Source organism: Onthophagus taurus, chromosome 1 (assembly GCF_036711975.1).
Source record: "Onthophagus taurus isolate NC chromosome 1, IU_Otau_3.0, whole genome shotgun sequence".
Lineage (NCBI taxonomy): Eukaryota > Metazoa > Arthropoda > Insecta > Coleoptera > Scarabaeidae > Onthophagus > Onthophagus taurus.
Genome location: NC_091966.1, coordinates 28,535,289 through 28,555,757, shown reverse-complemented (window position 1 = coordinate 28,555,757; position 20,469 = coordinate 28,535,289). Strand labels below are relative to the sequence as shown.

General features: G+C 32.6%; 1 protein-coding gene across 1 annotated transcript; it reads left to right on the top strand.

Moving 5' to 3' along the window:
* Positions 1-2,854: 2,854 nt before the first annotated feature.
* LOC111413470 (uncharacterized) lies at positions 2,855-18,607 on the top strand. Its single transcript, XM_023044459.2, has 16 exons — positions 2,855-3,003; positions 3,612-3,769; positions 3,823-3,967; positions 4,024-4,293; positions 4,352-4,760; positions 4,824-4,939; positions 5,002-5,127; positions 5,191-5,336; positions 9,330-9,483; positions 9,595-9,752; positions 16,432-16,579; positions 16,645-16,914; positions 17,178-17,583; positions 17,638-17,750; positions 17,800-17,925; positions 17,995-18,607. The coding sequence occupies exons 1-16, from the start codon at positions 2,878-2,880 to the stop codon at positions 18,151-18,153; spliced, it is 3,030 nt and encodes a 1,009-aa protein (XP_022900227.2). The 5' UTR covers positions 2,855-2,877; the 3' UTR covers positions 18,154-18,607.
* The last annotated feature ends 1,862 nt before the right edge of the window (positions 18,608-20,469 follow it).

Sequence of the window (20,469 nt, the reverse complement as noted above, 5' to 3'; positions counted from 1 at the left end):
TCTCATTCATATTTGGTAATGCCATATTAGGTACTATTGTACCCACTTTTTCATTATCTACTTGTTTCTGTTAAACTTAATATTGTTAAATACCATTCTATATTATTGGCTGGTTCAAATGCCTTTCTTGTTTCTGTGTGTCCTTTAATGTTTTTTAAACCAGAAGTATATAATATTTTGAACAGGAACTTTCAGGTACTTCTCAATTGTAGGAACTGCTAGATTATCTTTAAGATTATGCGACGAGCCCAGTTAATCAACATAACTATTATCGTAGGTGACTGGTTAAATATTTTAATATTTATTCAAGTTAAACATCTAAAATCAACAATTGCATCTGTCACCCTATATCAAATTATTATGATACGATTTCTCAGCTGTGCTTGTATCGCTATCAGTATTAATACTAATTAATAGGGATTTCACATTTCTATTTCATACATTTTTGCCTCCTCTTTGATCATTATGATAAACACAACTTTTCCAATATAAAAATCTTAAAAAAGTCACCAAGGTACGTAATCCCAGATGTCATCCCTATCTGCTAGATATTACACCGTAGAACACTGCGACGATTGGCATTGCCACATCATAAGTACGTGGGGATGGCTTACCATCAATGTTCATGTGTCCTGATGATGATGAAAAACTGCTGATTCACAAAGTACTTTTAGGTATTGTGGGATTGAAAATTTTACAAAACTGCTGAGTGTAGGACGCTAAGCATGAATGAAATCATGAAAAAATTATTACATTTTGCATTGAATGCTAAGTTAATTTACAATATCATGTTTTACTTTCATTGTATTCCTTATGTCTTCATTTCTAATCCTTTCCAGTCTAGATTTTCTAGTAGCTCTTCTCCAGTAATCCATTTCTGTAGCTTTCTGTCTTATCCTTTATAGACCACTCTTCACAGCTATAAGTTATTATGCATCTAATTATTGAGTTGTATGTTCTGTGTGTGTTTCCGTTTATATAAACGTGTATAAACGATTTACTGGATTTTGCAGGAAACACAAAAAAGTTTTATCACGTCGGCGCGGCGTCGTATTGAAGCAGGAATTTGCACAAACTTTAAACCAATATTTCAGCAATTGCAGTTTGTTTGCGGTTATGTGGATTTAACTGTTGGTTGTAGAAGTCAAAATACCATTTTGATTGAACCATTTCGTTTATGTCGTTTTAGTTTGGCAGCGTTTATGTGCATATGTCTATATATTCAGTATACTGTTTAGCAGCTACTTTGCAAACTTCTTTCGGCTACCGCCTCGTCACGTATTCCCTCCCTCGATATTTTTACGCACAAGTATGAGCTGCAATATTTGATGTTTTGTTTGTTTGAGATAGGCAGATCTTTTTCCTCCAATACATATATATTCAGTTTTTTGCAAACTAACCTCTAAGCCCCATTTGTTATACTCTTCAATTAGGTTGCGTGGCATATATTCAGCATTATTAAATCACAACACTATCCATATGTACGCCTATTCTTTACCATTTCCTTTTCCATCTTAGTAATGCGCTTTCTAAATAAATTTTAAACTGTATTTTTTATTGTAAAGTTAAGGTATTTTCTATATCTATTCCTCTATCTCTCTGATCTCGCTGCTCAGAAGCCGGCTTGCTTATCTACTTCCATTGCACTGTATTCTTTTATTCTGTTTTTAAGTATCCTTCCATAAGTTCTATTGATAGTATTGGTTACCGATATTCTTCTATAATTGTCGCATTTATTCTTTTCCCCTGTCTTGTGGATTAGTAATAAGTATGACAAGTTTTATTCTTTGGTACTTCCGATCTACAGTGTCTGCCAAAAGGGCAACATTTTAAAATTTTTAAAAATTTTGGAATTAAATAAGATATGCAAAGAGCAATAGTAGCTCCAAACATTACAACTCAACAGGATTTTCACAGTATACAAATCCTTGAAGTTTTTATTCAATTTTTGACCAACCTGTATAAGATACTCTGATACAACAAATGCCAATCTATTTGATATCATCTGAAGAGTAATCATACCAAGTTAGAGCTTTCTTGAATGAATATTGGCTGAGATATGGGGTTTTAAAAGCATGGTGAAATTTACCAAACAAAAACGTAAAATCAAAATAACTCGAAAACGAAAAATGCTAGGTACCAGTAACATTTATCAAAGTCAACATATTTTTTCGCATACAATTAACACGTTCGCTGCCGAGCGACTCCGTTAACCATGGTTTAGATACGAGTTAACTCGTAGTCGGCAGCGAACGTGTTAAAAGGTGCAATAAAAATTATAGCATTCCATTTAAAATAACGAAGTTGAGGTCTACTTCCGGGGGACCGGAAGTGGCCACCATCTTGAAAATATCTTAGATCGAAAGATCGGTATGAGCCTCCCATATAAGCTAAATTTCAGAAACGTTGATATAATGAAACAGAAATAAAATGGGTGTTGTTTACTTTTTGGAGAACACTGCATGACACAAGAAAATGTTAATAACTACATGATGATTTATTGGTGCACCTGTTTCGATAAAAAAAGAGATGCGGTTGTTTATATTTTAACGTCTAATCTAATCATGGACAGCACTGATTGTCCTAAGTCAACACATTTTAAATTATGCAGGGAATCTAACAAGTATTTTTTAGGTTTACCTAAAATAAATAATCCAAACCGATGGTTATCAGCGCAAATAACCAAAATTGGTATAATATAATTATTATATTTAGCTCGTTGACGATTATCAAATTGCCGTATTACAGCATCAAATATCTGCCAATACATATACAATAAACCATTCTATCTCGAAAGATAATTTATCTCAATCATGTGTGTTATATCAAGGCAACAGTTTGGTAAGCACTCAAAAGTGGTGATCTGGTCGTAGCAAAATGAGCTTAGGTTGTTGTAATATTACCCTACTGGTGCTCGGTATTTTTGGACTTGTTCTTGTAGTTTTGGGACCAATCTTAGGATATGTTGTGTTTCCTCCTATAGTTGACGATGAAATTATTGAGGTACGTATATTTTAAAATAATTTAAAATATTTGAAGTTTATTAAACTTTAGGGACATATCTAGAAATTTTAATTAACAACTAAATTGATTACTTCAAACCTAAAAATTTCTGGATTTATCTATTTCTGATAAAACTGGCCGCGAAAGCCTTCTGACTGTTACTAAAGTTTAATTTCAAATTCAAATTAATTCTATTTTAGTAATTTCTGTTATAAACATATTTCATGATAAAATATTAAATAAAAAATAATTTAAAAAACAAAAAAAATTTCATTTTTTACAGTTTTTCATTCGTTAATTCTGTTAAAGATTTGTAAATTGATTAAACCAAACTTTTTAAGTACTATTCCAATGTACAAAGTTTTAAGTATATTTTGTCTGGAATCACATGCTTTATCAGATATCGAATTATTTTAATCTGATAAAAGGACGTATGATTTCTTTCAATATTAATCATCAATTAGGTATTTTTTAATTACAATTGACTAACGTTTTGTCTTAAATTATACGTATAAGAAATATTTTATCAACCACCAAGATATCAATGAGTTTAGTAATATATCTATATACGAAATTCATTAACTAATTGCGTTTTGATGTTATTTTAGAGTGTTCGACTTGAAGAAGGTTTAGAACAATTTGATCGATGGGTAACAACACCGGTGCCATTTTCATTCAAGGTATATATTTTCAACGTGGAGAATCCAGATGATATTTTAAGAGGAAGTAAACCAATTCTTAAGGAATTGGGACCATATGTTTACAAGTAATTTAATGCTTCCTTTTTAAAACGTTCAATCATTGATTTAAAAACTTTAGGCAACATCGAAAAAAAGATGTTTTAAACGTAAACACAGAAACCGACACATTAGAATATACGCAAAACTTAGAATTTGAGTTTGACGCAGACGCATCCGAAGGAACTGAAAATGATGATGTAACAGTTCTAAACGTGGCATTACAAGTAAATACGACCACTACCTTATTAATATTATTTATTGAATTAAATTCTGAGTTTAGGGTGTCTTACAAATTGGTGAAGATGCCGCCAGCTTAACACTTAATAGAGTATGGAATAAAATGTTCCAAGACTCACCATCGATTTTCCACACAATCAAAGTAAAAAATCTTCTTTTTGACGGTTATAAATTTTGTATTCCAAGTGATATGGTAGGAGTAGAGTACAATATAGCTAGATCCGCATGTAAAGATGTTCGCACTCAAGCCGAGTCTAGTCCGACGCTTGTTGTTGACTCTGACAATGCAATTGTATTCTCTTTCTTCAAACACGTAAGACCTTATTAAGAACTTAAAATTTCAACACGATTACAATATTTTTCTGATTTAGAAATCTGTAAACGCCGATGGACCTTACATTATCAACGCGGGAAACAATGACGTTCATCAAATTGGAGCTATTCAAAGTTGGAATGGCGTTGAATACATTTCCAGTTGGAATGAAATCGGAGAAAACACATGCAATAAAATTCGTGGAAGGGATTCCTCCATTTATCCACCTTTCAATAACGATACCAGTGAATTCGAAATTTTCAATTCTGATATTTGCAAGATAGTAAAATTGCGGACTAAATACAGTTCTTCTTATGAGGGTATTGACGGTAACGTGGCTAAATTGGAGACAAACACCTTCACAAACGTTGGAAATGGAGACTGTTATTGTACAAAAGGTACTAAAGACTTGAACGGAGAATATGAGTGTTTCCCAGAAGGGTTTGCTGACATGAGAACATGTACTGGTAAATATAAAATTTACTTATTTCTATTTTTAATGTTTTAATTTTTGAAATACTTATTTAAAGGAGCCCCAGTGGTTGTATCCTTCCCACATTTTCTTTGGGCAAAAGATTACACAGAAACTGTTGAAGGATTGTTAGCCGATGAAGACGAACACAGCACTTTTGTAATGATTGAACCCGTAAGATAATTTTAGCCCAAATTTCTTTTTTCAGTTATGAAAAATGTCTAATTTAATTATAGGGAACTGGTACCCCTTTGCAAGGAGCTAAACGAATACAGTTCAATATGGTGGTACGTCCACTACGCGATTTTGACTTAACAGTAGATGTAACTCCATCAATGTTTCCAGTATTATGGGTTGAAGAAGTAAAAATTAGTTTTAAAAATATTTGATCCAATACTATATTTTTTTATTATATTTATTTTTAGAGTGTAGATTTATCGGATGATTTGGTAGAAAAATTAAAAGACGATTACCTCAGTAAACTCGTTGCATTGGACGCGGTAACTTACACTTTGCTTGCAGTTGGAATAGTTTTGTTCATCGGTGGTTTTGGTGGATTTTTCTTCAGAAGGTGCTAGAGATCATAAATACTATTTCTAATAACTTACTCTTAAGTTATAATAGCGAATAGTAATAGTTTGAGTTTGATACTGTGTAGATATTTTTATTATGTGACATTTAATTCCAATAAATTAATAAATTAGTTATTAATCTATTTTTGTCGTTAGTTTTTGTGTGTTTTTTAAATTTTCTTTTAAATATACGAGTAATGTACGAAATTATTCACATTTCTGTCATCAAGAAAACACAGTCTCAAATCGAATCTAAACTGTTGGCCAAATTTCCGCGTTGTTAGAAGTGTTGGTCCAGACTGGTACGATCCAGCAGTGTTGACCATATGAAACCGTGGTGTCCAAGTAATTCATTTGAGGCGGCTGAAGCACAGGATAGTCGAAATGTGGGATTCCCCCTTGCAGCACTATCGAGTCAGGGGATAAGACTATTGAGCCAGTTGTCATGAGATTCCGAAGAGCGATAATCCGATTCTTGAGAAGTTCCAATAAAATAAACATTTAAGGGACATATAGAGATTAGATAGAATAAAACAAAATATAACGCATGTATAGTTAACATAAAGTAGACGAACAGCTATATGATGATTGTCAAGTTGTCAGTCCATTCGATTAGCACTCACAGCAGGTTGAAAAAGTCATCCAATGGCCCAGTTCTCCATAGCGTAGTAACACACAAAGCCCCGGGTCCCATGTCCCGTTTATGGAATGAGTATATGCATCAGTCGTGGCTTCTTCAAATCCTGTTAGCAGTTTTCTAGGTGTGGCAGGGCAAGTTAAACTCAACTGGCTTGCTAGATATGTTCAGGTGTCGGCTCACAGTGGTCACTTAGCTACTATTATTATTATTACTTGAGCCTGGTTAATGAAGCTGCTTCGGTGTAGTTATGAATTGAGAATTGTCCAGTGTACAATATTGTTTGATAATCTCAGGCCTAAGCATTCTGTTTTCTTAGCTTAAGTAGCGGAGCGTGGCTGAGCGCAAGAAGCCAGTGTATGGAAGTAGTTTTTATACAGAATGTGATTGGATTGCATGGTGGAGTTGGGCATCTTAGCTGTTGATGTACCGACATTTCAGCCAAACGGGTGACCAGTGCTCGGCAACACTGTAGACAAATCTTAGGGCCGAGCATCGCAGGGTTACAGCTGTTGATCTCCACGTCATACCATATAGTTTTTAAACGATATTGTTTCTTGTACGTACACTATGTATAGTTTTTTCAGGTGTGAGCGATATGGTACGTATAGATCCTGTTTTTTACGCCATAGGGTGCCCACCAAATCAAATATCCAGCTGATGTATAGGCTATTTGTTTTTAAACTGGATGTATATGTACTGTGTTTCGTTTGGATTAGGTGTCAATAGTTTTTCTGTAATACTCGCCCATCACAACCAGATCGATGGTCAGATTTCCCTTCTTCTCCTTCACAATTCTTTTATGTTTGAATGAATTGGCGCAAGGACAGATCCTTGTGGTAATCCGTTATTTGATATTATTGTGTAGGTTTGTGTTTGTTCCTAAATGACCAGGAAGGACCTATCAATGAGAATGTTATTCAGCAGCAAGCCTAGTGTCTTACAAGGGATTTCACTTAGGAACTTAAAAAGCAGTAGACGGCAGATGTCTTCTCCTAGTTTTGAAAACCAGGCTCGAAATAAGTTGTGAGGCTGAAAACCTGGCCCACGCAGCTGCCGCCCTGTTAAAAAAAGTTAGAACAATTAAATACATAGAAGAAGAAGTTGAGGATAGTATTCTATTGAATAACGATATCGTCGTTATCGTTAAAATAATGTAACATACTAATCTGGTCTTATGTTAATATCGAACGCCATTGATAGTATTCTGAATATTTCACTTTATTTCTTCATCAAGAAATTTTTATGCAAGATTACAAATCAAGCAGTCATTAGAGTTTACAAACTATATAATGAAAATAAATCCAGGAAAATGCTAGCCTTGCATTAAAACGGTGAAAGTAGGTTATAGGAGTATATCACCTTATATCACCAAGTGTGTTACATTGCAGAAACAAAAATACTGCAGAAATGTGGAGACCAGATGAATCAATTGGACTGATTTAACTACAAAGTTATACACCCGCCAAGGAAAATAGCAGGATAAATTAGCACCAATTAGATAATTATTTGGTAAATACTTCAACAACTATCGACAGCCTATTATACTGCATGTGATGTTAATAATCGAGAACAATCGAGACACCGATAGTTTCATTTCTGGACATAAAGACATCGTACCTTTATAACATGCAAGCTTATACAGGAAAACAAGATGAAGGTGTGGTGAAAAATATTTTGATACTCCTATACAAAACAGTACGAAGTGTGATAACAGACTTATTTTATAAGTACGAAGGCTTTCACGGCCGGGCCGGTGTGAATTAAACTAAGATTAGAACTAAAACTAGAACTAACACTAGAAACTTTCGGGTTTTGCCGTGCGTCTTTTAATAAAAGGTTTGACGTTTCGGATGCCACGGAAGTTTCTGAAGAAGGTTGCAACATGGCATCCGAAATGTCAAACCTTTTATTAAAAGACGCACGGCAAAACCCGAAAGTTTCTAGTGTTAGTTCTAGTTTTAGTTCTAATCTTAGTTTAAGACTTATTTTACTTATTACACAAAATACTATTCTTGGAACTGTGCAAAAAATATTCCACAAGAACTGAAAACACCGGTAAAGTGAACGCAAAATATTACGATGCTAGCATAACATTGCATACAGAGAATGATTCATGTGTTATCATCTAAACATCATGATGAAAAGGTATTTGAAAAGGATCATCGGAAACCAACCGTAATTTTGGATTATAATACCACTAAGAGCAGCATTCATAACGCAGATAAATTGATTCGTGAGTATAATGAATAAATCGGAAATTTTTTGGTGTGAATTTACTTTACTATGACTCACACATCATATGGTATCAGAATCGTAAAAAATAAAATCATAAATTTCGTCATTATTAAAATTTTTGCAAATTATTCGTAAACCGTGCAATAAAAAATGTATTTAACATGATCACCACCTGGCCAAGTAGGGTGACTTAATACATATCGAATTTGGAGTTTCTATCTTGAAATTTGGACGTCAAAAGTCTATACCACAACCTATGGGACATCCTGTACAATGGTTAAAAAGCAAGACATAAAACCATTTTTTTGAATGAAAAAAATGGAAAGCGAAACAACACCACCGATAATAGTCATTGCAGTCATGCATGGTACACAACACAAATTTCACCAACGAATATCTATCTATCCAACATACAATTTACCAAAAAAAAACAAGATCTTCTCAATAAGGGACACAAGTACTCAATACCAACATGTCAATTAAACCTACCTAAAATAGCCCTAGATATGGAAAATGTGATTGGAATGCCGGAGGAAGGTGGTTTAAGAAAGGATCTCATGGAACTCCTAAAAAGAAAAGAACACGAAAATGAAAACAGAAACGATACATTTACCAACCCTTACACTAACCAATAGGGAAGAAGAAAATAAGATCTTAGGTAAGATAAAAAATAAAATAAAAATTAATTTTCTCATTGTTACACCCAAGGAAAAATTTACTTTTAACGTAATCGAAACATTCTTGAATGACGAGGAAAAATTTTTAGTGTAAACTAAATTGTTTGGTTTAACTTATGAATCTTTTTGGTAGAAAAATTTTGAAATGTATAAATGTTTTTCTAAAATAACGACACCTGCGTTTTAACTGCGTTTGAAAATAAAATATTTTAAAACAAATGTTTTTTTATGAAGTTTTTAGTTATTTATATATTTTTAATTTAAATTAAAGTAAATAAAACAATTAAATCATGTATCCATACTTTTATTGTCCTGCTTACTGGTGTATTAATAAAATTTGTTTTGCTTACACCACCATTTTAAACAATCAACAACTTAACAACTTAACAACTTAATGATAATATTAATCAAAACAGATAGTTCTTTATTATACTGTAATAACCCGATGATAAATTAACACATCTCACAGTTCCTTCAATTGCTTCTAGCATAATGATGTGGTTGCGAAATATTGCAATAGCATTCTTGTTTAACATCGCGATTGTTAATTCTAATATAGAAGATGAATCTACTATTTCAGAAGAACTCATTGAGGTAGGTAATAAAAAGAAATAAAGTTTGACTAATATATTTTTGTTTTATCGAATTCATCGAATTTTGTATAGTGATTATTTTGTAAGCAATTTATATTTATAATTTTTATAGCTGTTGCGGTTAAAACAAGGTACTGAACAATTTGATAGATGGGTTTCTACTCCAATGGATATTAATTTCAAAGTATACGTCTTTAAGGTACATAATGTAGACGATATCATGAATGGAGCAACACCTATTGTTCGCGAAGTAGGACCTTACATTTACAAGTACGTAATAAATAAATAATATAATAAGTAGTATATGAATTACTTCAAAAGAATGATTTTTTGGTTTTTCACATTTAATTTTTATTTTATCGAGTTACCTTTTTTTTATTTTGTTGTTAATGTAATAAAATCTCGAAACCCCTTTTGAATATACAGTGCGTCCGTAAAGTAGTGTAAAATAGTAGTATAAAATCCATAAAATCATTGTAAACGGTATATGGAAAAATCCCTGAAACGAGTCTAAAGATTTATATTTTTTCAAACAGCAATCTCTCAAAGAGGATTTTTTTCTGAATGTAGTACAGTTAATATTAATATTTAGGTATTATGTTAAAAGATAATAAAACAATGTTTATTTTTTACTAGATGGATGGTTATTTATTTTTGGCTCTACCGGTTTCAAATGTTTTTTACATTCATCTTCAGGAGCATGCCACCTATTACATTAAAGAGAAAACTAATTGAATTACATTTACAAATCAAAACTTAACTTTAAAAAATATATTAGATCTGTTTTCGTAAAAATGTTTGTTTGTTATAACTTACGTTGAAATTGTATATTTTTAAGCACATATTTCTTTTGTCTCAAAGGTCTTTTTGTGCTGTTGGTTTTTCCCTCAAAAACATATGTATTTTAACACTTTTTTCTTAAAAAACTAACGTTATTATATGTTATTCTTTTCGTTTGACTTCTAAAGGTCACCTTGTTGTTGATGTCTCTCCTGCGGCCACGCCCGGCCCGCCCGGCATGAAACGAATGGCAACGAAGTTAGTCGTAAAATTTAAATTTAAATTTATCCATGGCTTTTTAAGAAATTGTGTTGTAAAAGAGGAAACAATTAATTGGGAGGTAAGGAGAATAATAAAATGAAAGGGATACAGTAAGGAAAAGAGGAATGTTGGTTGCCAGGGTACCCAGAATGTTGCGATGATCATACTGCAACCGTGGTATGACAAACTTGGATCTGTCTCTGTTCTTGTGCTCTCTAATCCTCGTTTTTAAAGATCTTCCCGTCTCACCTATATAAATTGCTTGGGAAGTTTCACAAATAAGTTTGTAAACACCATTACTGTCTAGTTTGTTTATCTTGTCCTTATTGTTCATCAACAGTTGGTTTATTGTGTTATTGCTCTTGGAAGTTATTGTTGTTATGTTTCTTAAAGATCTTACCTATTTTATTGTTTATGTCTCCTTGATGGGTTATAGTTCTGTATGTTTTTTCTTTGTTTTCTTGTTGTATGTTTAATGTTGTCAAGTTATTACGTGTTATTTTGTTCTTTTGTTTTCTATGATTTTATCTATAACTTCGGGGTGATATCTGTTATTTCTACCTATTTGTTTTATTATTTCTGTTTCTTTTCTTATTTCGTCCTCTCCCAGTTTATATCGAAGATTCTGTCAATGTATGCTCTGAAGGTTTATACAATTTATGTGTGTAGTCATGTTGTGAGTGTTCTGGGATAGTTATATCCATTTGTGTCTTTTTTCTATAAATATCCATATGTATTCCATCATTTGTCTTTTTTAACGTCAAGTCCAGGAAGTTTATTTTATTGTGTTGTTCTGTTTCCAATGTAAACGTTGTTTTCGTGTAACGTTGATATAACAATGTAGCTCTTTAATAATGTATTCATGCGTTATATCTTTGATGACAAAGATATCGTCTACATATCTTTACCATAGTAATATATTGTTCTTATGGGGATTTTTGTTACTAGTATTAATAATCATTTCATTCTCCAGATTGTCGACAAAAATGTCAGCTAGCATACGACTAAGAGGTGAACCCATTGGAAGACCCTGGTTGTAAGTGTAATATTGTTGGTTAAAGCTGCAGAAATTTTGTTTTGTGCAAATTTCAAATAATTTGTATATGTTATCACTGTCTGTTTTATTGTTAATTTTTTTTTCAATATATATTTAACAATCTGTAACGTGACTGAGGTTGGAACGTTTGTATATAGGTTTGTGATATCAAATCATAGCATAGTATATTCTTTAGGAAGTTCTAGTTTTTCAATTCTTGTTAGGAATTCTCTTCGGTTCTTAATTGTGTATTTTGTCCTGAATCCAGTTGTGTCTTTAAATATGTTTATTAGGAATTTTGATATCTTATAGGTGCTGGAGTCTACTGACGATATTACCGGTCTAATATTCATATTTGATTTATGTAATTTTGGAAAGGAATATAAGCGTGGCATTTTGGGGTTCATAGGTAAAAGTTGTTTGGGGTTTTTATTATGTTACAAGATTGTTTCTTCAGTATCCTTTATTACTTTCTTGACTTGTTTATGAAAATTTTCTAAAGGTTTTTTTTTGATGTTATTCCATCAATGTGGAGTCAGACGTGTAGGCCTGAATTGCCTTTGGGGGGGCCCGACTATCTGTTCAAAACGGTGCAGAAGTTTATAGCAAGAACTTCTGCTTGAAAAATGGTTATGTGCGAGCTAATTGGTCTACTAATGTCCATACCCACTCCGGATCCAACTGTCTTTGAAGTATCGGTATACCAGGGCTCATCTTTTAAGTTGAGGGTCACTCTTCGTCCAATCATCGCTGCTTCTAAATATGACCATATACGGCTGGTCGAAATTATATTTTGTCGGTATAAGGTCCATTTTAATTTCAATCAAGTGGTTTAGACATGGGTCCTTAAGGATTTCAGGATATCCTCTGAGGGTACCCTGCATCAACTTGAGTGCACAGCATATTTTCAGTGAGAAGACTGATAAGGCACTTAAAGCTCCTTTTGTATTTATAAATGAAGTGTGTGAGACCGAGTAGAGCTTCAAGAGCAGCCGTCGCGCAAAATCTTATTATTATTATTGTTATATTAAGACATGCTCACCGCTGGATTTATGCTAGCTGTTGTTGTGCTGTCTTATTTGTTTTTGACACCAAACCAGTGAGGCATAGGCGACCATAGGTCTGATTATTGCTACGTAGCTCCAGTGAGTCATTCGTGGTTTAAGACTCCAGTTCCTTCCAAGGAGCCAGCGGGAGTTCTGGTTAGCCATAATGGCTTTTTTCCTCACATTGACTATGTGGGAGTTCCAGTTTAATTTACTGTCTAGTATTACCCCTAAGTATTTGACTTCTGTTTAGAGGTTAATAGCTCTAGCTTGATTGAAGGGTGCTCTCAGATGTAGTTTTCTTCTCCGAGTGAATGGAACTATTTCTACTTTGTTCTAATTGCTACCCATTATTTCTGCACCAGCTGCTAATATGTAGTAGGCCTTCTTGCATTAATTGGGTTATGATTGTGTCATATATATCTCGGATTGCGATTACAAGGTCATCTGCATATCCCTGAATCGTGAATCCATTCTCTGTTAGTATATTCAACAGGTCGTCAATTACTAAGCCTATGGTGTCTAGTATAACGGTGAAAGCATTTCCCCTTGGGAGCATCCTCTAACTGCCTTAAGAGTCAAAGACTCGCCAGCCAAAGTGGCTGTGAAAGTGACTTTTCAGCATGGCTATACACCAATTACTCGTTGATGGATGGATACGTTCTACGTAAGCACCCTGAGGGATTAAAATTAGAAATAGCATTTTCCCAGCTAAGCTGCGAATCCTGCCAGATTGACGGGTAATATCGATTACTTCTGGATCTTACCAACAGAATCAACAGTTAAAATTAGTTTTTATTAGTTTGCCTTCAATGGAGGGTACTTTCAATTGCAGCTTCCTTCTCCGAGTGCAAGACTTTGTTTGGATTACTGCTGAACCCAGTTTTTCTACACCAAGTGCTAGTAAGTAGTAGGGGTTTCTGCATCAGTTGTGATTACCAGGTCATCAGTATGTCCCGTTATGGAAGGAATGATATCGTTTTGAAAAAATCTAAACATCTCTCTCCAGTTAAGGTTTCCTCAAAAAAGTAAGGGCCCATGATAGTATCCAGCACTATTTCGCTCCACACATCGATCTTTAGCGGATATTGCGTGCACGACTTTCTGGCCCAATGTGGATTTTGAGTAGCCCAATACCGACAATTTTGTCAATTTACTTGTCCACTCAACTATAAGTGTAAATGACGAAGTCTTCGTCGTCGTTGCAAAATTATTCTTGCAAAAACGATGACTCATTGCTCATGAATGAGGTTTCCTTTATAGGGATGATATTTTGCGATTTTTAATTTTGTGAACCGTTGATACTACTATACTAATGTACAGATTTGACCTAATACGTCTTACAGTAGGGTTACAGTAGTAGTAGGGGTTTCTTGCCAAAACCTCGTTTTATTGAACCTCCCCTGAAACATTTGATCGGCCAGACTTCGAGAAATCTTGTAGATGCCCCTAGAGTAGCATCTAGAGTCTAGAGTAGACACTTAGAAAAGTGTTTTAAAAAAATTTAAATCTTTTGACCCGTTTCAAGGAATTTTCCATAAACCGTTTGTAATGATATTATCGCCTATATCCCCTACTTTACGGACGCACTGTATAATAATTAGGAAATAATAAATTTATTTTTCAATACAACTTCATTACTTTATGTTCTTATTGATTATATTAATCTTACAAGTGAAGATGTAATCAGAAACCGTTCAATAAATGATTCCTATAGGCAACTCTTTCTACAAATTAAAATTGAGCATTTACATTTCTGTACAGTGTGGAAATGAAGAATCAATTCATTGGTTAATTACTTCTACTAAATAGACTGAAAGGATTTCATTTACAGACAATAGGACAAAAATCGAGATAAAAACAAGTCAGGTCAACAAGTAGCAATATGAAAAAATCAGTCAACATAAAGATCTTTTTTATTTTTTATATATTGTGGATTCCAGGTACATCGTAGAAATCAGAATAAAAGTTCATAGAATAAGTCCAACTTTTATTCTATAAAGATCTTGTTTTCAATTACAAAAAATGAATGGAAAAGAATCAATATTGCATATTTTTCACAGAGAATAAATCGATGAGCTGGACAATTCTGTATTTTATTACGACTATTTTCTCGCCGATATTGGTTTATATGAAAATTAACCTCTTATAATCTTTTATATCTTTCTTTCTAACTCCCTTCTGTAACTTTTTTCCTCCAGTCCGTTTCGTAGTCGACTTCTCCTTATTCTAATTTTTAGCTCAAACAGATTTCTGCATAATTTGGTATATAATGGTTATAATATCCAGATTTCTCTAAAAAGATTCTAATATCCCTTTTTTATCGATCGTCGAAATTCTTCTATTGCAGCTACATTTGCTGGTTTTTTCTCATAATTAATTGATCAAGATTGATTTATGTAGATAGGATACAAAAAATAACTTTATTAATTTGATCATATTTTATTAAAAAAAGAAAAGGTATTTCACATGCCAAAACGTTTTCAATTCCAAAATGAATGGAAAAGAATCAATATTGCATATTTTTCACAGAGAATAAATCGATGAGCTGGACAATTCTGTATTTTATTACGAATATTTTCTCGTCGACATTGATTTATATGAAAATTAACCTCTTCTAGTTTTTTATATCTTTCTCTTTCCCTTCTGTAACTTTTTTCCTCCAGTCCTTTTCGTAGCCTACTTCTCACTATTCTAGTTTTTAGGTCAAACAGATTTTTGCATAATTTAGTATATAATGGTTATAATATCCAGATTTCTCTAAAAAGATTCTAAAATGCCTTTTTTATCGATCGTTGAAATTCTTCTATTGCAGCTACATTTGCTTAAGATTGAGTTCTATAACCTTGCCCAATTTTATGTCCCAGATAAATAACTTGAACTTTTCCCCACACACATTTTTTTTTGCTTTTATTGTAAGACCTGCCTTATGCATAGCTGTATCCATATTATTGAAGGAATTGCTATATCATCCAAATAAGGTTCGACAAATTCAATATAACCTTCTCACATTTAATCCATCAATCTTTGGAAAGAAAAAGGAGCAGGTTAAAGTACGAATCCGAAAGTTACTGATTGAACTACTCCTCGATTCGTTATAAAAGCTGCCATATCTACTTGCACGCTTAGTCATATTAATTTGCCAATAAATATACTTAATGGAGATCTAATTTACCTTCCATAACATAATTCCGAAGTAAATTCCGAACTAAATTCATAACCTGCATGTGGAGAATTTCGTAGGGTAATTCTGACCCGTGTATACCTCCATACTTAAGACATGAGGACATATTAAATACCCGAGTATATATCATTATGTAAAATTTCGCAGGCTTATTGAGTATACAACATTGATCAAATACTGTGCTAATCACTGAGCAGATTTCTAGTTCTGTACAGATACTACACCAGCCCTGATATGAGCGAACCTCTTGACTACTTGATTAATTGAGTAGTATTAGTACTCGATTACTCTTGTTGTCGAAATGTAAACGTGATGGCAAGAATTCATCTTGTCCTTGACTCATCATTTGTATTCCTAACGTAAAACAAATGCCGATGATTTGCTCACCAATGAAAGCAAGGAACAGTTAAAGACTGTTTTGGTCATTTTCCTGTAATGTTTTCATAACGGCAGTATGGCAGGCATAATATGTTGTTTTATCATGACTCCTTACTAATCTAGGTCATTTTATTAATACAAACATATTACAAAAAACAACTGTCAAAACAACATTAGACTATAATAATCAGATACTAGATATCAATAATACATATATTAAAACTAATAAATTTGATAATTAACTAATTTTTTCTTCATTTATAGAAAATATAGAGAGAAACGCAACATAATATACAACGAGGAAGCAGATACGTTAAAATACGAAGAAAAAATTCGATATGAATTTGATGCAGAAGCTTCAGCTCCACTAAATGAAAACGATATGATTACTGTTCTAAACGTACCAATGCAGGTTAGAAACTTTAATTTTAGAAATTAAGTTGTTTGTTTTATTTTACTTTCTTCTTTCAATTTAAGGATTTCTTTCAAAATATAGGAGAAAGAATTAGCCTTACAGTAGATGCCACATGGCATAAAATATTTCAAGATACAACCAACTTGTTCCACACAATATCAGTAAAAGACATTCTTTTTAATGGGTATCGATTTTGCGATCCTGCTACATTAATTGGAACTACATATATTACAGCAAGATCAGTTTGTAACACTATACGAACTGAATACGCATCAGCAAACACAATATTGATACACAGTGACGAAACGGTTGCGTTTTCATTCTTTGGACACGTAAATATTAATTCTTAACATTATTTTTAAATGTGCGGTTCACAATATTTCATAAACATTCCAGTCAGACTAGTTGATAATTCAACCTAGCTCTAAATTTTAAGTGAAATAATTATAATAGTACTTTGATTCCAGTAAGGTCATGTAACCAACATGCGTGTAACTTGAGTTTCTCTAACCATCCACAATCAAAATACTGTTTAGATCAAAAAGCTCCTACCGCACTCTAAAATAATATTATAATGCATGAATTCGTTTTTTAGAAAACTCGAAATTATGCCGGACCATATGTTATAAAAGCTGGAAACTTAAATATAAAGGATATTGGATTAATTCAAACTTGGAAAAATGAAGCATATTTGAATAGTTGGCAAGGTGAAAAAAGTAACTGTAATAAAATACGTGGAACAGATGGATTATTGTACCCACCTTGTAATAACAATGAAACTAGATTCGAAGTCTATAATCCAGATATCTGTAGAGTTGAAACATTTCAAACAAAATATAATTCATCGTTTCAAGATATCGATTCTAATGTTGCTAGGATTGACTTAAATGTATTTTCCAATGAAAATAATGAAGAGTGTTATTGTACGAAAGCAACAAAAACTCCTTCTGGAAAATATGAGTGTTTCCATTCAGGTTTTGGGGATATGCTAACATGCATGAGTAAGATTCTACTCATTTAGATATTTTTTAAAATATTTTTCTTGTATATTTAAGATTATAGAATTATAACATCATTCCCTCATTTCCTTAACGCGGATGTTGAAAATGAAATTATAGGATTAAATCCAACTGAAGATTTACATCTATCGTCTATTATGATCGAACCAGTATGATATTAACCGTGTCAAAATTAAGTTCCAGATTTTATTTTTTTAGAGTACAGGATGGTTATTAGAGGGATATAATCGAATTCAATATAACATGGTTGTTCGACCTATACAAGATATTGCTATAACACAAAACGTGACCTCAATAATTATGCCGATTCTTTGGTTTGAAGAGGTTGTAGAAAAGAATTAACCTAGTTTGTTTTATCTTTCTTGTCTTATATTTTTTATATTTTTATATCAGAGTGTCAAATTACCTGATTACTTGGTGGAAAAACTGAAAAAGAAGCTGCAAGAGACAGAAAAAATAGATGAGGAAGAGGATAATACAGGTGTAGGAGTTGCTTTAAAACCACATTATTATCTTTTGGTCTGTATTTACGGATTGTTTGTACTACACTAATTATTTTATTTATTTGTATACTATATTAATACAGTATTTTAATATTGCTAATAATTTTTAGTCAGCTGATACCGAAATTTAATTAACTAGGTATGACCGTCATCAACAAGTGTTTTTATCAAAACCTGTCATAACCTAAATAAAATTATCAAATGAATAAGTATTTTATTGTTATCTCCACCGAAAGGAACACAAATTAATGGCGTAATTATAATATAAAATTGTGTTGCGTTGCATCGTCAAATACAGCTGTGCTTTCATCAATTATCTCTTATTTACGTTCGTGCTATCTATTAACTTTTAATTTTTTGAAAATTGTATCGAAATTTGCATTGTATTTCTTTATGAAGTCCATAAAGTGTTCAACTACAGATTTTGTTATAGTTACGTCAGTAAAAATTTCATTTGTGATGGAAAATGAGAAAATCTGAAAATAAATTACTTTTATATTGGACGATTGCCAGTGTTTTAATTGCAATTATTGGAAAACTTTTAGTATTGAGTTTATTGCCCTTTATTATTGATGATCAGATTAACAAGGTAATTAATTTTTTTTAAATACACCTGATAACAAGTTCTTTATTTAGAATGTGTGTGTTCATTCATAATATAATTTTGCTTAATATTATATCGCATGGAAGTGATGCCTATGAAAGATGGAAAGAGCTAATGATAACGGTTGATTTCAAAATTTATATCTTTGAAATAGAAATTTGGCGTAATGTAGGTTTGAACGGAGCTCGCCCGCACGTAAAAGAAATTGAACCTTACATCTATAAGTAATGTAGTTTAGAAAGTGTTGATTTTCATACTTAATTCATTTTTGTATAGAATGTTTAGGAAAAAATACAACATATCTTACGACAAATCTATGGGAAAGAAGGCGAATATCGACCGCCGTCAAATATCGATCACTAAATTTTAAAGACAACTACGAGATAAGTAATATTATAATGATATTAATGGTATCTCACATCAATGTGTTTTCGCGTTTATTTATCACACCGTTTTAATCAAACTAATGGCACTGCCCATATGTAATGTAGCTTCTATGACTCGACCAATAATTTCTTTTATCAATCCGTTCAGATACATCATTTCTTTCCAACACTTTGCTGTTGCATTAATGCGGTTTTTTATAGCGTCTGTCGTCGCTTTACAGCTTCAATTCTTCATCAATATCGGTTCTGGTAGTCGCTCTCGGTTAGATTCCACCCTGACACCGTCTTCTTTATTCCTCTTGACCATTTCTCTCCTCTCTTCCTTCTCTCATCGGGTGTCACCGATGATGATCATTAGAACATGCGTAAAATTTAGAATTTGAGTTTGACGCAGACACATCCCTAGGAAGTGAAAATGATGATGTAACAGTCCTAAAAGTGGCATTGCAAGTAAATACTGAGTTTAGGGTGTTTTACAAATTGGTGCGAATAAATCCAGCTTAACACTTAGATTATGGATCAAGATGCTTCAGTAATTGAGGTATAAACTTACCTATACATATAAGTGTGATAGTCAAGATGTTTACGCAAAATTTAGTGTTTAGAATTGACTAATTTGGTTCAGAACTAAAATACTTACATTTTGTTGTTATATTTTCGATAGTGCGACCTATGCCATGTCTCACTGGCATAGCAACGTAAAGATGACAACAGAAATTAGTGTATAAAGCTTGTGTATAAGATAAAGTAGTGTATAAGTTGTGGGGTAAACTCATCGATAAGCGAAATTTTCTTAATATTTAAGAATAGATGTAAATTATAGAAACTATTCCTGTGTTACAACTGTGACTGCGAAAGATGTATTTTATTTGCATTGCAGATTATGCCAATTGGAGAAAAAATTTGTAGTGCATATTGTTAGTGATGCTTTTCCATAAGTGGTCCTCGAAAGACCTTATCTGAGGGAAGACGAGTATGACTTAGAAACAAGTAAATGATGCGTTGTTTTAAATTTGTTTTTCATTTCCAGTTGCAACTATAAACTCAATAGGAACTTGTTTTTGTTTTATGTCAGGCAGTTATCTTTAAATATGATCAACTGGTGGGTTTCAGTCTTTGCTATACGAAATGTTAAGAGAATTGAAGCAACTTCATTACTTCTTTTTCTTCTTTTTGCTTTATATATATATTTAGTCCAGGGAAACATGTGCCCAATCACATTAGTACAATTATAAATGGGCAACTATCTTCAAATTTTTCTACTTTAAAATACTGAGCCAGTTGGTAATTTCAGAAATGGCAGAGCCCAAATAAAATGTCCAACGTTTTATTGCTGTTTTTTGATTATTGTAACATATTATGTATCAAACAGCTT